General features: G+C 37.2%; 1 protein-coding gene across 1 annotated transcript; it reads left to right on the forward strand.

The window, feature by feature from the left end:
- Positions 1 to 1,512: 1,512 nt before the first annotated feature.
- On the forward strand, positions 1,513 to 6,639 carry LOC149830316 (uncharacterized). The gene is made up of 4 exons (XM_090015421.1): positions 1,513 to 2,327; positions 2,520 to 2,641; positions 2,726 to 2,973; positions 6,508 to 6,639. The coding sequence occupies exons 1-4, from the start codon at positions 1,513 to 1,515 to the stop codon at positions 6,637 to 6,639; spliced, it is 1,317 nt and encodes a 438-aa protein (XP_089871547.1).
- Positions 6,640 to 18,474: the final 11,835 nt, after the last annotated feature.

Consider the following 18,474-nt stretch of genomic DNA (forward strand, 5'->3'; position numbering starts at 1 on the left):
CCCTTTGCTTTCCCTCGCCCTCATGCTCGTTGTTCTTGCCTTGGGAGGGTGCGTGGGTTTAGTGTTGCTCAAGGCTCGATGCTGTCTTTGGCCTTGGTGGCGTCATCTTCGCTCGTTGCTAGGCTCTCGTGCTAAGTTGAGATCTCTGAGGGGTCGCAGACTGCGATCCGCTCGCCTTTCAAGGCTTTATCACCCGTGGGTATTGTTTTCTATGGTGGTCCTCAGCTTCGTGTGTCGGCTTATCCGTTGCAGCTTATTATCCATCCTATCTTGGGGTCTGCATGCAACTTTTATCTGCCCCTTTCAGTTTCCATGCGGCTTTCTCCTACCATCGCCTATCATTTGGTGGACACAATAGTCGGTATTGATTGTTGCCTTTGGGGGGCGCCCCGAGTCAATTGAGAAGCTGAGGCTCGTCTGAGGGGTGGCGTTCGCGGCTCTCTTCCTTTTGTTTCCCTCCCTCTCGATGACCTTTCCCGAGTTGTCGAGCTCGATTGCAGTGGGGCTGGCAGTGTTATCAGGTCTGTTATGCTTCGATCCCCCCCCCCCCCACTGGTTTTTGGGGGATCGACGACTGTTTAGTTGGTGTGATTCATCCTTGCCTTTAGTATTGGTGGTTTCTACCACGATGGAGTAGAGGGTTCTGGGCTTTGGTGTCTCAGTGGCTTCTAGGGCTATGGGCTTTGGCGCCTCTCCTACTCTCGAGGTTTGCTCTGGTCGGGTGTGCTTTCCTCAATCATCGACTCAGTTCTCGACGTGTGTAGTATCTGCGGGGGTATCTTATTTACGTTTGCTTGGTGATTTGGCGCCGCCTAGGATACGATGCTTGCTCGAAGAGGGTGCCTCGTTTGTGGTGTCGGCTATCGGTGATAGTTGTTGCACCTCTCCGTTATGTCAGATTTCATGCAATTTCATCCCTCCATCCCCTTTCTTCGCAACTATTAGACCCCACTCATCTTCTACCGCGCTACATCCATTTGGGGAGTCAGGTTTCGTTGGGCGAGAGGTCCCTCCTGTTCAGCCACCATCTCTGGTGGTCGATCTGTATTCCCAATGCAACCACCTATCTTCCTTCTTGGGTTGTTCAGTGGATGTAGCAGCTCGGCGTCTTCATCTCTCGCTCTCTCAGTCGTAGTTGCACAACATCTCTATTCTGATGAGGGAGTCGTTCGCTGATATCGTCGAGGATTTGTCTTTGGTGGACGTTGGTGCCTCTGGTCCTCCCTCAGTCTCCTCGTCGTCCTCGTCTGTGACCGGGGGGAGTTCTCCGTCGGGGTGGGAGGGCACCTCCCTTAGGGGTAGGCGACGATCTTCAAAGGTCTCTGCATCTCAGTTTGGGGTATCTCCAAGGCGTTCTGCGCGGATCCGCTCTCTGCGGGGTTTTCCTAATTTCCTGACATGAAGAATCTATGCTGGAATATTAGGGGCTTGAATTGCCCTCAAAAGCGCATGTTTCTTGCTAGTTGAATCCGAAAGAAAAATCCTGACCTTGTCGCTATTTGTGAAACCAAGATGGTAGAGGTTCATCGCTTAGTAGTCTCTGAGATCTGGCGTGGTGCAATTTCTTTCTTCAAGCCATCATTGCTCTTTGCGGGCGGTATCATTGTCCTTAGGAGGCCGTCTCTTGGAGTCTACCAGCTTGATGAAGGCACATTTTCTCTATCCGTCGTCATTCCTCTTCCGGCTAAGCCGATGCTAGCAGTGGTCACCATGGTGTACAGACTGCACTGCCCGAGCCGTTGGGAGGTTTTTTGGGAGGACATGAATAGGATCCTTCTGTCTTTCGGGGACCAGCACCTCATCATGGGCGATTTCAATTTCCTGTTGTCCTCCTTCGACTTGAGTAATCATATCTCATGCTCGACTTCTATGCTTGGGTTCCAAAATTTCATTCAATCAAACCAGTTGTATTCTGTTCTGCATCGTGGTGAAGCTTTCTCTTGGTCCAATTGTCGATCTCTTTCGTGCTACTGCTTGCTTGACCATGTGCTCGTCTCCCCGAATCTACTGGCCTCGCTAAATGACCTCTCTGTTTATCTTCTCCCTCCGTCTGTCTCTGACCATAGTCAGTTGGTCATCCAATGGGGGCATAGATTTTCTCGCCACATCAAATTTCGATTTGATCAATGGTGGATCACGGAGCCAAACTTTGAGTTTGTAGTCCGTCTATCTTGGTGTGCCTCGTGCACCGCAGTTAGGGCGGCTACTCGTTCTGTGGTTAAGTGTCGCCGCTTGTCTCGAGCAATCAAAGCATGGCTTATCTCGGGGTATATCAGTAAATTTCAACATCTGGAGAATTGGGAGCACGAGCTGTTGTCGATCCACCAGTCTCTCTCAGACTCGAACTCCCTATTGAGCTCCGGTATTGCCAGCCTAAATGCTAGACCCGCAGAGCTGACTATGCTATTATGGTCGTGGCACATGAAAGAGGAGATTCGCTAGAGGCAACGGTCTTGTGCTATTTGGCTTAAAGTAGGTGATGAAAATACTAGCTTTTTTTATTCTGTTGCCTCTCATAGGCATGCAATTCCTTCCATCTGCATTGAAGGTGTCTACCATTCGAGAGATCAGGTCTTACCAGCGGTGACTGATTTCTTCATCAAGCTTTATGCCGGAAACCCCTCGGCCGGTGGGTCGATGGGTATGGACTTCATTCGGTGCATCGACCACCCGTTATCCAAGTCTTTGTAGGTGTCTTTTTCTGAAGAGGAAATCTTTGCGGCAGTAACAGCTTTGTCCGGGTGGAAAGCCTCTGGTTTTGATGGTTATCCTATGGACTTCTATCGCACCTTTTGGACATGTGTTAAGGGTGATATTCTGAGTATGTTCGTTGAGTTTCACCACAACAGTCGGTTGTCGTCTATCTATCACCTGACCATTGTTTCTCTTATTCCGAAAGACACTACGTCGATGGACATAGCGTGGTACCATCCTATCTCTGTCTTAGGGGGAATCTATTGGATCATCGCCAAGGTATTGGCTACCAGGATGCGCTCTGTCGCTAATCAGATTTTTTCAGATGCTCAATTTGCCTTCATTCCCCATAGACGGCTGCAACATTCATTTATTCTGGTCACGTAGGTGGTTCACTCCCTGAAGTCCAGCGTGAGGCCTTAATTTACTCTTAAACTTGACTTCCACAAAGCGTATGACTCGGTGCACTGGCCTTTCATCTTTCACATGTTGGAGAACTTTGGATTTGGTCGACGCTTTTCTAATTGGGTGTGTGAGTTGGTCACTAATGCACAATCCCAAGTTCAGATTAACGGGGCATGTGGTAAGCAGTTCAAGGTTGGGCGTGGTATTCAGCAAGGATGCCCCTTGTCCCCTCTGCTTTTAACGTCGTTTCTGAAGGCATTGTGGTCTTGCTCAAGAGGGCCGTGGGGTGTGGTTTTATTAAGTCACTCAGAGTTCAGGGGTTCCAGAGCAATATTCTTACTTACGCCGATGACATGATTATTTTCGGTGTTGGATCCATCCAACAAATGTTAAGAGTCAAGCTTATCATCCTCTTTTTCCTATCGATGTTGAGCCTCTCGCTAAACAATGATAAGTGTTGCATGTCCATGATCAATGTTCCTCCACAAATGCAGGCCATCAGTTAGAAGATCTTTCAGTGTGCCACTTCGGATAAGTTTTTCTCCTACCTTGGTCTGCCGCTTCGGCTCTCACAAATTCCATCAGTTGCTTGGAACACCACTCTACAAAAGGTTCAAACTAAAATCTCGACCTGGCAAGCCTCCTACCTTTCGATTGCTGGCAGACTTACCCTCATCAAGCATGTTTTAAATGTGATGCCAGAATTTCTTATGTTTATGTTTCTTATGCCTATGGGGATCAATAAGAAGCTCTTTGGGTTATTGACCAAGTTTTTGTGGTCTGGGCAAGGTAACAATAAAAAGCGTCACCTTGTGGGTTGGGACACTATAAGGCTGCCACACAATAGAGGGGGGTTAGGGATTTCAGAATCTAGGTTAAGAAGTATTTTTTTGGTTGTTAAGCAAAGTTGGCTTGCACACCAACTAGGGCCCCCTTGTGCAAATCTCCTTCAGGCTAAGTATGAATAAGTGGAGTCTTTGTTTGGGGGTTAGCGTACGATTAGGTCGCCTCTCTCGCATCTGCGTAGATTGTGGATTCAAGCTTGGTCTGCTGTATGGGGTGGTGAGGGCGACAACGTCGCTAAGATCCAGTTTCTTTGTAGAGCGATCACCCTAAACGACTCCTTCCGCACTAGAGACACCTACCTTTCTCTCCTTCCGGCAGGTGTGAATCAGTTCCATACGAGGATTATCTGAGGCAAAGTCCTCCTCTGAGAGAGCGCTTCCATGCTTGGCTTATTTTGCAAGATCGGGTGCAGACGAATAGCTTCCTCAAGTCTATAGGTTTCTGTATTGTGAGTAAATGTGCTCTCTACGAGGGGGCCGAAGAATCTGTGTTGCACCTATTCTGGGAATGTCAGGTCTTTCAGAATATCTTTAAGGTTACTTGGAATAAGTCGGTAGTGTGCATGTGTCAGGAGTCTTTCGTTGTGAACCTCTTGTGGGGACCCAGCCAGTTCGTAGATGTAAAAGTTGGTGGATCATTTGAAGAACTTGGTTGCTTTCTTCCTGGTGGGCTGTTTGGATGTCGCACAATAATGCTATTTTCAGGCAGATCTTGGTTAATTTCAACAAGTTAGTAAATTATATTCTGACGGATGTATACGCCTCGTTACGCATCTATCTACCTGATCTTCGGTGCCACTTGCCGCTAAGGCCTCTCCCGGATCCGGACTGATCGCCTCTGTTTCTGATTTATATTTTGTGCTCTCTTTTTTGGCTTATGTGTTTTTTGTCGGTCTGGGTCCTGTGTGTTTTGTTCGCCGGTTTCAACGTCTGTTGAACTTGTCATAATGTTGATATCTTTGATTCGTCTCTCTCTCTCTCCCTCTCTCTCTCTCTCTCTCTCTTTCTCTCTCTCTCTCTCTCTCTCTCTCTCTCTCTATATATATATATATATATATATATATATATAAGGTTTTCTAATGTATCTCTTAAATCTGACCATAGAGATGTGTTCGGCCCAATTGATTTACTAGGAAACAAAACTTATACCATATTTTTTTATGAAAAATATGTTTTTTTAAAGCTTTCAATAATTAAGAAAAACTTAGACCATCAATTTTTTAAACCTTATAAAAACCTAACTGAATATTAGAATCAGATCATTCAAGAGCTAATTCCTATAAAATCAAGCATGTATAATGCATATGTATGGTCAGATTTAAGGAAAATATTAAAAACCCTTCAAATAATCTACATGTTCTTAATCTACTAAATCATGTTTATTTTGCACTTTGTATAATTAGCAATAGTTTGTGTATATGCATCATGCATGCTATGCATAGCCATGTGGTTATTTGTGTATTTGTCTACATGCATTTTTAACCTGTGAAAATATTATAACTATTGAATATGTGCATGTGCATGCAACAATCACATCAACATCCACTACCCTGCATACACTGATTCTTCTGGCATAAAGCACACTCACGGTTTCTAGCACTGACGATGTCTCATAAGGATTTACTGGATTATATGCATTTCCAAAAATTCTTGAAGATCATGCCATAGAACATCAGTCATAGTCTCGTACATTCTATTATGCAATTTTGAAGTCCGTCATCAAAGACATTCAATTTTGGAGACATTGAGATGATGATTATGTTGGAGGATGTGACATGAATCACCATATTGAAGTGCCATGGAAAGTCATTGACTGGACTTTGATGGAGAGAATTCAAGGATTTGGGTCGTGTTCTCATATATGCTAACGATGAGGCGTGGGACGATGCTGAGTTAAGTTATCATGGTTGAGGAACCACTATGACCCCATATTGACAAAGAGTCTTGGTGGGAAGCTGTTGTGGACTTTTGGAAGAAAAGGCGAAAAAAATCTACAAAATGACATCCGAACATTCTTGCTACTTTTTTGGTAGATGCTTATTCATTGACTCTAGTTGGAAGATGATGCATGGATCATACTTGAAATTGTTGCAACCATTGACTTCTATCGATAAATATGCAAGGAAAGTTGTTGTTCTTGTACACATGTATGTAGGTTTTTCTTAGTGCAAAACTGGCAGAAAAAATATTGCAGGCATGGTAGTTTTATTAGAGGTATCCATTTTTTCATATTTTTTATTTGATATTTCTTTGCATTCCTTATCTATAAATTGTTGATGTGCTACTAATCCTTGTATTGATCCTTACTGGTTTCAATATGGGAGCACATATCTATTAGAAGACCATTGAGACATAACTCTTTCTCTGAATTTTTATGTGCTGCAATGTTGAGACAAACATTTAACGAAGATGATAGAAATGATCAAAGGGGGTTGGGTCCTAATATCTATTAGAAGGCACAATTACAGAACATCATTGAAGCACATGTAAGTTTTTTTAAAATAATTTGTTGAAGGTGTTCATTGTTTTGTTTGAGGTATTCATGATGTTTGTTATGTTCTAGGTAACATGGTGCCCCCAGATAGACTTGGTAGATGATGATCGTGACGACGTGGTTGTGCATGTGAGAAACCTCACAAGGAGTGATATTTGGTTGCATAACATGAATGAAGTTGAGCAACAACTATCCAGCTGAGTGGTCTAACAGTTTGACTTTCTTCAGCAAACACCCCGTCACCCTAGAATAGTTAGTAAAATAATCCATAGAATAATGAAGAATAAGAAAAAGGATTGCTTCACTTTGTTTTAATACGAACTGGAAGACTGGTATGATGATGTGAAAGACATCAACAGAGAATCTATGGTCGATGTACACATGGATAAAGAGAGAGATAAGGTCCATATCGATGAGGAAGTTGAGGCTACAATAAGTGCTACCGGGGTAGATATAAAAATAGTCTGTTTAAGAGAAAAAATTGTCAGGATAAAGGAATGTTTAACCATCAAGGTGCTCTTATCGCTCATTTACAAAATTACAACAAGGAGCTATTCGACCACCTAAAGTGATATGAACAATGATTTGTAGTTTGACAAAGAATTTTATAGTGTATATCATTAAACTTTATATATTATTAAATTTTGTTATGTATATTAATTAAACTTTGTATATTATTGAGTTTTTTATGTATATTAATTGAATTTTATTATGTTATATGTGTGTGTGAGAGGTGATGAAGTTGTTTATGAATAAATTGTATATATATCATAGAATGAACTTGTTTAATTCTTGTATTTTGAGGAGAATGAATTGTGTATATAGCAGGAAATAAAGTTGTTTGATTCTTGTTTTTTGAGTATAATGAATTATTTATATAATTGGTGATTGATTTGTTTATGTGTTGTGTATTTAATAAGTGATTGATTTATTTATGAGAATGAATTGTGTATATAAAAAGGAATGAAGGTGTGACCTTATTTTTTGTTTGATATGTTTTGTTTATGTAACAGGTGATTAATTTGTTTATGAGAATCAATTGTATATAATGTATATATAACAGGAAATAAACATGTGTTTGTAACTAGGGGTGTCAACATATCTGGTTTACTCAGACCCAACCCGGACCAAACCTTATAGGGTCCAAGTATGGTGACAAATAAGAAGACCCGATTAAAACTCGGGTCTTGACCCAAAGGATCAATTAATACATGGACACGAGTATAGTTTGTAAAATTTTATACCAAACTTGGGCCCGACCTGAGTTTCGATTAAGACCTGCAATTTTTCAAAGTAAAAACGATAAAAATATTATTTTACAAGGTATGGTCCGGGTCTGGTTCATGTAATTCTTATCGGGTCCAAGTATGGTTTTTCCTATAGTAGACCTGATTAAACCCGGGTCCGGACTCGACACCATGCCCAAAAATTTGGTTAAGTATGGTTTCATCTGGGTCCAAACCAAATGTGACCCGTTGACACCCCCATTTTTAACTAATGATTTTTTGCACCAAGAAGAAATTTCGCAAGGTATATGCGGATTTTTGTTTATTCTTTTAAATCAAAAAGGAACTTTGCAAGGTACGTGCGAAATTCTCAACTTTGCATAGTAAAAATTCTGCATAGTCATCCACATTCATAATACAAAATCTGCATATTTATCCGCTAGAATATTCACCTGAATATCGTCAGAATATCATTAGAAGATCGTCGAAAGGATTGGGTACCACATGAACCATAGGGTTGCAAAAATAAGGCATCCAGATGCGAAAAAGGTGTTGAAAAATGAAGTGTCATTTGTGTAAGACAAAATTTTGCAAGAAAAACAAAATCGCAATACTGGTGCGATGCGAATAAGAAATTTTGCAATATCGGACTTTCGCAATTTTTTCATAATTTTGCAATACGTCGTATGATGTTGTTTCAGAATTTCATAAATTATGGATTTCCACAATACTTAAAGGTATTTTCGCAACACGATGTGCGATACTTGTTGCAATTTTGCAATATCAGACTTTCGCAAATATTTCAGAATTTTGCAGTACTTCATGTGATATTCTCAAAATTTCGCAAGGTACGGACTTTTGCAAAACTTAATCGGTTTTTTTCAACGTGCCATGTGATACTCGTTTGCAATTTTGCAATCATCGAACTTCTGCAAATTTTGCGATTTTCGTAGGTGATCGCTTAAAACTCGTCACGAGTTTCGCAATTTTTTTAGAATTTTGCAATCTTTTTGAAATATCACAACCTCTTTATTGACGAGTTCTATGGGTGTATTATTTTAGTGTCGTGACGTGCAAAAGTCAAAAAATTGCATTTGCATGGGTAAAACCATGCACAAAAAATTGGAAACCTACAATATTGTCCATTTGGCATATTTGTTTAATTGTGGGGCATTTTTTAAAATACGTCATTTTTGTCTCACAGTTTCTATTTTTTTAAATATAAACACAACATCGTAATCTAAAATAAGCAACTGTTAGGAAAGCTTAATTTATAAAAAATTATCCAATAAAATAATTGGGATTTTCATTTCTAAAATAAGTAAAATGGATAAAATCATATGCTTGGCAATTTGCTAGTTCCAGATAAATGTGACGTAATTCTGAATAGTTGCAAGTTGTTGATGATTTCAAGTTGGTTCACTGAGCAAGCCTTGTCTTGTCCAAATAGTAGTCAGTATCGGGTCCTTGTCAAAATCAGATCCGGGACCATTTCACAGCGGTCTCTTACTGTCACTGTATCTGATCCAAACCTGATAAGACTGGAGAGAGAGCCAGCCTGGAGCCTAAATGGTGTTTGGGCTACTATCTAATTAGGTCGGGCAAGTTGAATCAAAGCTATCCGTTACCAGGTCTAGTTTTGGTACAACTAACCCGGACTGAATATCTGACCAAGATTCGACACATTTTACCCAAAATTGTATTAAAATTTGAACTTCTTCCCTGTTGTAGAGGTACATACGGATCAGTTTTATGACAGGCCTCTGATCCAAACCCAATCTATTATTTTGGCATAGGGATCTTCACAGACGCTGAATCTGTTTTTTGGTTTGGACTCTTTTTAGTCGGGTACTTGAATTCATGCCAAGATTTTCTGTTGGATCTGGATCAAATCCCATCCATTTGTATGGTTTGCATGTAACTGGCAAGCCTAGCCATGACAACTGATTAAGCATAAATTAGTCGAGCACGAATAGAGGGTATCTGTAAGGGTAGGGGTGTCAACGGGTGGGGTTTGGTTCATACCCAGGTGGAACCAGACTTGGACCAGATTTTTGGGTATGGTATTGGGTCCGGACCCGGGTCTAATTGGGTCCACTATAAGAAAAACCATACCCGGAACTTATAAGAACTACATGAACTAAACCCGGTAAAACCATATTTTTTCATCAGTTTTACATTGAAAAATTGTGGGTCTTAATTGGAACTTGGGTTGGGTCCGGGTCTGATATAAAATTTTACAAACTATACCTGGGTTCATGTATTAATCGGACCTTCGGGTCCAGACTCAGGCCTTAATCGGGTCTTCTTATTTATCACTATACCCGGACCCTATAGGGTTTGGTTCGGGTCCGGGTAAACCAGACCTGTTGACACCCCTATGTAGGGGTGTCAATGTCAATGGGTCCACAATTCATTGAACGATTTCATGCACATCCCTATTGAATTGCATCACATAAGTTTTCTAAGTTTCTAACCATAGTAATCAATATTGGTCTCGCAATATCTCCAAGAGGGGTCGTTTTTTTTTTGCATGAAGTTTTTAAATGTGGGTTTAGATTTTTCGATGATAAATATAATAATCAATAAAATTCATAAAACTTGAGTTCTCAAAAAATAGTGTTTTCTTTTCTCTCAAAAAACACTTTAAAATGTGATACTTTCATAAATGTTCTAAGACTTTAGTGACTAATTCTAACTTTAGGCAGGGGTGCCACAAGCCTGAAGACTTATGCATATCAAAATTGTCATATTTATTCTTCTTCATTCGGGTTAAATTCAGGCGAAATTCGGAGGCAAAAATCAGGTAGTATATCATTAGATGCGTATCAGAATTCTGAAAACATTGATATTTTGTTTTTCTAAATTTGGGCTATGGTTGACCCAAAAATCATATTTTTTAAAAAATAACCTACCGCGATGTGACCTTTCTGAATTGGATCGGATCAGATTTGATCTATTTGATCCAAGTTGATATGAATCTGGACCCAATCCAAGACCCATATTAATTAGGATCTAGTCTAGGTTGATATTCATATAGATTTTGAATATAAATTTGGATCTTGGATCTGGATCTAAAATCCAAGTCCAACTAATTTAAAAGTTTTAAATTCAATTAAAAAGTTAAATTGAGTGAAATTTCATGTTAAGAAGACTCCCAGAGAGGTGAGATGCCCTCTGGAACATTCTTAAAAATTTATTATTTAATAATTAAATAATAAATAATTAATAAAATATATTAATTAATAAATTACAAATTTTAATTATCTGAATAAAGGAAAATTTTCACATTTGGTAGAACTCTAACTATATATATCCCAAATTAGTTAAAAATAAAATAAAATAAAATAAGAGATAATAAGATGATAAATAGAAGTAGTTAGAGAGAGAGCTATCCTCTATAGAAGGACTCTAGAGGGGATGCCACCCTCTCTCTAGAAGACCAAAAAAAAAATTTATGGATCAAACTCATCTCTCTCTCTAGATTTCATTTTTTAGAGAGAGAGAGAAGGGAAAAGAAAGTAAAGAAAGAAAGAGAGAAAGGAAAAAGAGGAGGAAGGAATATGATCTCCTTCCGTTCCGAGCATCCGACGAAGTTTTTTCACTTTTTTTTTGTCTCTGATCGAAGGTACGGGTTCCTCTTTTGATCTAGAAAGAAAGAAATAGGCTAAATTAGGTTTATGTGAGATTGTTAGTGGAAAATGGGAAATCTGGACTTGAATATATATATATATATATATATATATATATATATATATATATATATATATATATATATATATATATATATATATATATATATATATATATATATGCATGATTTTCTTGGTGGTTATCGATTTCTCTATATGTACAAATCTGGAAATACATGTGAACATACTCCCAGATTTGTCGATACCTATGATTCTATTTTAACATGAGAAAAAAAGGAAAAAAAAGTATATAGATAGATTTCGATATTTTTGTTCATGTTCATGAGAATATGCATGTGAATCATGTAGTTGCTAAGTTAGGGTTATTGCATCTAAAGCAAGCTATGTGATTTTTGTTTTAGCATATACACGATTGCTATCTTTCAAAAAAAAATTATATATGATTATGCCTTGATGTCTGTTATTAGACTTTGCAAAGTATTCCTTATGATTGTCAATGAATCGGTAGGGTGATTATCAATACTATTTATTGGTTGGATATATGGGTTGTGATAATGAGAATCTGATTTGTTAAAACTATACTATGAACTGTCATTAAACTTATTTTTTTTAAACTAATATTCTGAGCTGATATGCTGGCCGTGAATTGTTACTAAACTGATGTATTTCTGGTCAGATTATTGTCTGGAATCAGGTCTGATAAGATTATATCAAATCTGATTCCTAGCCGACAATCATCAGCTTAACACATGATATAAAAATATGTTGCATCGACCTGCAGCGGATTTGTTTTTACCAGTGTGTTATCTTTCTGTTCATAGCTGCTGTTATGACTGTGCAACATATTGATTTTCAGCATACTGTGGTTTTTCCATGTGACTGCTAGCATAACTTTGCATCATAGCTATTTTCTAGCATTTTAATTTTTCTTCATGTGATGGCTGGTATGACTGTGCACCAACCATGCATTTGTAGCCTATTGTTTTCTTCTATTGACTGTTGTCATGGCCATGTTTGATTGATTGTCATTTGTACATGTTATGCCAAAATTTTATTGGTTGTTATAAATTGTTTTATATCAATTTTGTATTTGGATGCAGTTAAGTTGATTAAACTGGTTTTGTTTATAATGTCTCTTGAACTGTCGCAAATCCTATTTTGTATTTTCTTTTGAAATTTTCGGACTGCATATTGATAATCAGGTCAGTCCTGCCCTTTTTGCTGTCATGGATAGATCAACAGCTAGTTATATATATATATATATATATATATATATATATATATATATATATATATATATATATACACACACACACATGGGCAATGTCGGCTATGTGCACCTGCAGATCTGAACCAATCTGCTGATACACATAGTGTGGACAGATTTGTCCAGGCCACTTTAAGTGTGTTGGCTGACTGCTTGGGGGTCGGTCCTCCAAAACCGACTACTCAAATCAACTTTTTTGGATTCTTGGCGATTAAGCTTACTCGTGTAAGGTCTGCCCAACATCATTATTCATGTGGTTTAATTGTTTTTGGTGGGTTGTTGTAGGGCAGAACAATGCTGCACATTTATGTACAACATTATTCGTTGTCCACTACTTTTGGTTCCAACAACATACTAATGTTGTCCCATGCATTGTGGCAGCCTAGTTATGACTTGGTAGTTATCTTATGCATCTCGAGCAATGTTGTATGCCCAGACTTATTGCATGTGAATGACAAAAGTATTTATTGGTTATGATATGCATTGGATTATTATGCTTATATCTTACGCATGAAAATTCATAAAATTTATTACATGCATGAATATGATCATGTGCCTATTTCAGAATTTATACATATGATAGATCATGACAAAAATGCATGTTGTAAGCATTTGTTCATATGCATATGCAATTTATTTTATATGTACATTCTTATTATGCATGAATAATGTGCATTGTGGACATGTTTGAATAACTGTGTGGGTACATGTTCATTGAGGATTTTGCTTAAGATGCATTGGTGGTCAGATGTGAACTAATGTAGGTTGTGTGGGTCAGGGGCATGTGTTGCTCCAAGATTTGTTTTATACATTGCAAAATTCATTTTAAAATTATTGACTTTCTAAATTATAACAGGTCAGGTCCCGTGTTGGGTTTTGCATGATGATTTGCAAAACGGTTCGTGTAGTGAACTTTACTTTTATTAGAAAGATAAAAAAAATAAACAGTATAATTAATTTTCTTCCTGGATGTCACTTCCACAGTTTGAAAATCTTGGATGGCGGTTTTAGAGAAACTGTGAGGATATTAAAACTCTGTGTGTGTTTGTGCCCCTGAACCCGATATAGTAGTTCGCCTCCCGGCCACGGTTTTAGGGAGTTTTCAACCACTTTGCCTGTAAGTGATGTTGTGATACATGTGTTGTTATTGGTATACCAAGAAAGTGACATCAGTGATTATTGATTTACTTAGTGTTCCGATATTAGATGTTGATTTCTAATATTTCGATGGATGATATTGATTCTTTATATCGGTCGAAAATCAAGTGTGAAACCTAGTAATAAAATACAAATTGTGTGTTAAGCTACAACTAGAAATCTATCTTGGACTTCGAGAATTGTTGTGCCCATTTTGAGTATCTGCGGGTTTAATGAAAAGTGAAACAAAAATTATGTGCATTTAATAGGGATATGCATGTAAAAGAGAACTCTGATAATAACTTAATAATTTATTCATGCATGCTCATTGAATCATGCATCTTTACTATTCTGTATTAGTTCATGCATTCTTACTTGTTTTATTTCATGTGAGAAATTGTTATTGCATGATACTTGCTTTTAGATGCTTGAATGGTAAATGAGTTATGAGATTGTTATTCTTATGTTCCTCTGAATATTTTGCATGAATTTGATTTATGCTTGTTTATTATCTGTTTAGATTTTTAGATAAATTCGTACAAAAAATCTTTGGTTCTTACTTAGTGTTTCAAATATTTTTCTCAGGACTTGGAGCTCAGTGATGTAAATGACTGCCACAGGGAGCCTGCGAGATCACGTGACTAGTTTTAATATTTCTGGACAGTATGGCTCTGAATTATATTCTTTATTTTAATTTTGTTCTATGACATTTATTTATTGCTTAATAAAGTTGGTTATTCGTTGGTTGATTCAATATAAAGATCACTTGTGGTTTGAAAGTTGTTAAGTCTATGAGTCCCCACATCCTTGGGTTTTGGTTTCCGTAATTATTTTAAAAAAAATCAATTTTCACGGGGATAAGTTGAGGTCGTTACACCGACCCACTCAGAGAACACATCCCTTAACAAGTCAATCAACATATCAAATGACTTGTTACTCCAATTGTTAAGTGTTTTCAAATGAAGTAGCCTAATGATGAAAGAGAATTTTGAGAACTTCTTACATCCTGGATAAAGTTTACACTAAGACAAGTCCCACAATTTTGTCAAATAATCTATCTTCGTTATCATTAGTTGTTGAACCCGATATAGTAGAAGACTGGCTGAGGTTAGAAGACATGTGTATCCCCATATAAACGTCATCTTACAATTCATCCAAAGCATCATCAATGTCCATAGTGACTTTGATCACATCACCATTTTTGGCATGCTCGTACCCATACCCATCCCTCAACACCTTTGCTTCAATGTGATAGATCCAATTTGTGTACTCTTGATAAAACTCATGCTGTATCAAATGAACGTCTACCACATTTACTTTCAAGTACAATATATTCTTACACTTCACACATGGACACTTGATCCTACCATGGCTATCCATGTGATTACAGGATAGGTTACAAAATGTCTGAACTGTGTCTATGTATTCGAGCATGTATCTATTTATATAAAAAATCCACATCTTATTCATCCTTTAACCCCTAGTACACAAGCATCAAACAAATCAATTAAGTCACTAGTTTGAAGCAACATATTGGATAAAATTCACCATACTTATAAAAGAGATTGAAGAATGAGATAAAAACCAAATCATAGGTCTTAACTACTACATGTAAGTATATGACAAAAAGAATAAGATTATTTCTATTTTTTCTAAAATCTGATCATACACTAAGTTAGGTTTTTATAAGATTCAAAATCAATGGTCTATAATTTTAAAAAATATTCAATGCTTACAAAATCATTTTTTCTAAAAAAAAACATGATCCAAGTGTGATTTTCTAGCAAATCGATCATTTAGAACACATCTGTAGGGTCAGATTTTTTAAAAATAACCCAAAAACCTCTATCCAAGCTCGGTCGGCACAAACAACGCCAGCCACCTACTTATTTAGCAGTATTTTTTTCAAAATTTTGGGTTCATAACCAAATCTATTGCTTCTATCTTTATTTTGAATAAATTTCAAAAATTTTACCTTAATCTCTACCTAGTAATACTCAGCTACATAACCATAAATTTGTGTGCTTTATGGTATGTGTTATATAATTGGTTGTATGTCTTTTTTTAGTTTAGATCTGATGCATATTAAGGTGAACATTTATGAATTTGAGGGTTTTTAGAAATTTATTGTATTTAATTTGATTGTCGATCTAATGTTTAAGTTACTACTTCCATTTTGTCACAGTTGCATAGTGCACCTAAAGTAAAGCAAGCACTTGTTATCTATAGTACAATAAATTAAATTAAGCATAGAGAAGATATTTGCCAAAAGTTTTGTAGAGGTTAACTTTGGGGTGCACATATATATAATTCCTACTATTGCAAGAAAATGGGGAGAGAAAACTTAAGTGCAAAGTTGTCAGATTGTAGGCTCTATTCCCCTTTTTAAGAAACATTTACTTGTCTATGTGAGATCCTTGTCTTTATAAGAATGCAGTCATTCAATATACTTCTGGTGGACACCCTTGAAAAGATTTTAGTATATGTAGCACATATTTTTGAGATAATGTAAAATAGATAAAGTTCTCATCAGTTCTCAAGTATAAACTCCATAACCAAAAAAATAATCAAATGATATCTGGGAAATACATATCTAAATTAACATGTTTAATTTCAGATCAAAGTCGGTCCTTCCCAACTTTTGCACAAAGAAAACCTCAATCTACAAGTCTGCCACCATTTTAGAGATTGAGAAGAACTGGTGGTTCTAGATTGCATTCATGCCATCAATATCCTTATGATACCAATGCTATCCAAGATTTCTTGACCAGGGAGAATGGCCTAATCACAAAGTGAGATCAAGCAAGGAATAAATGGTGCACGATATATGAGTTAATATTGTGAGCAGAATCAATAAGATAAAATATGCTGCCTTATACAGAGACAAAAAATGAGAGCCTTAGCGACCAAAAACTGAGGAATTGCAAAGCCTGCCAGGCTAAAAAGAACCACATTTCAATATCCTCCACCTTAAGGGGCCTCTTGGGATGCATCACATTTTTCATACATGTCAAAATTACTATGAAAGAGATAATATGCCTTGAACCTGCTAAGAATTTTATTGTAAAATAAAATCTCTTATAGTTCAACTTTTAAAATTTTCAATTATTTCATCCTTGTTTTCCATGACCAATTAGCTTCCATGAAATCTGCTAATGTTCATAACCATCGTCCTCATTTATGGTTTCCAAATCTAATCTAACATGGAAGGATAAGATCATATCCAATCCTCAGGTGTTGTAAAGGCATCAAAATCAATAACTATATGTGTACCAAGAAATGAATAATTGAATTTAAGCATTCCAATAAAATTAGCCCCGAGGGAATGGTTAAACGCTATGAAATTTATCGAACCCATATTTTCTAACCAAGCAAAATAACAATTCAATAACACAAACATGTTTTTTCATCACAAATCAATGAAATAATGTCATAATGGACTTGAAAACAAAGAAAATGAACCACTTTACAACAAAAATACAAAGAAAAGATCCAACAAATGACCATATGTCCACCAAATATGGAACTCACTAAGAGAACCCATACACACCGAGCATTTTACATCAGCAAACACCATATACGACTACCCATTTGCCAACTATAACACGGTACAAAACCCACAAACACCATTATTTCCCATCAAAATAAGAAAAACATACTTAATTCTATTAAAAATCGTTGAGAAGAACATAGATATCTACCATTTTTGCAAAAGGAAAAAGAAAAGAAAGACCTCGAATTCGAATTCTTGTCATTAATTCTACAACAAACCACACATAAATCCAAATCCATCGTGGTACATCAAAATTCAAACCCTCAACAACATTAATCTTCAATTAAACAACAAGGAAGGTCGTTTTCACATGAAAATCAAGGTGAGTGAAAGTGGTCGAAGAGAGAGAAAGAAAGGGTCAGACCATCACTTGATTGACTGTGTTTCTGTGAATGCTCGATCCGAGAGAAGTTTGCTAAATGCCAAGGAGATGAAGAGCAGAGAGGAGATAGCGATACCAAGAATCTTTTTATGAATGCTTGATCCCAGAGATAGTGACGTTGTGCTTCAGCCAGCAGTGGCGATGGTGAGTGCGGGGCGTCCGACAAATGGTGAGCAGAGGGTGTTCAACAACGGCGAGGATAGGGGTGAGTGCAGCGGCAGAGGGTGAGAAGAAGGTGGAGGAAAAGGGGTTTCGAAAAGAAAAAGGGAAAGAAACCTCTAGCGAGAAGACTAAAAATAACTTTAACATTAACAACGATATTTATCGTCGTTAATGTTAAACCATTGGCGATGATAATTATCATAGTCAACAAGATAAGGGATAAGTTTAACATCAACGATGATATTTATCGTTGTTGATATTATACTATTAGCGATGATAATTATTATCATCAATAAGATTATGGATAAGTTAAAGTTATACTATGTACAACGATAATTATTGACGTCAATAAGATTAGGGATAAGTTTAACATCAACGATGATATTTATTATCGTTAATGTTAAACTAGTGACGATGACCATTTTCATCATCAATAGCACTAGAAATACACTATAGATGACGATATGTATCATCATCAATAATATTAGGAGATAAGTTTAACATCAATGACAATATTTATCATTGTTGCCCGTTAAACAATTTGCGACAATTATTATCATCGTCAATAGGATTAGGGATAAGTTTAATATCAACAATGATATTTTATTATCGTTGATGTTACACTATTCGTGACAATAATTATCATCGGCCATAAT

Source organism: Nuphar pumila, chromosome 8, assembly GCF_984573655.1.
Source record: "Nuphar pumila chromosome 8, dmNupPumi1.hap1.1, whole genome shotgun sequence".
Lineage (NCBI taxonomy): Eukaryota > Viridiplantae > Streptophyta > Magnoliopsida > Nymphaeales > Nymphaeaceae > Nuphar > Nuphar pumila.

Bases quoted from the DNA above. Each gene is read 5' to 3' on its own strand.
- LOC149830316 (XM_090015421.1), top strand. From the start codon at position 1,513: ATGGTAGAGGTTCATCGCTTAGTAGTCTCTGAGATCTGGCGTGGTGCA. The intron at 2,328-2,519 runs GTCTCTCTCAGA...TGCCTCTCATAG, and splicing joins GAGCTGTTGTCGATCCACCA to GCATGCAATTCCTTCCATCT. The intron at 2,974-6,507 runs GTATTGGCTACC...GTTATGTTCTAG, and splicing joins TCTATTGGATCATCGCCAAG to GTAACATGGTGCCCCCAGAT.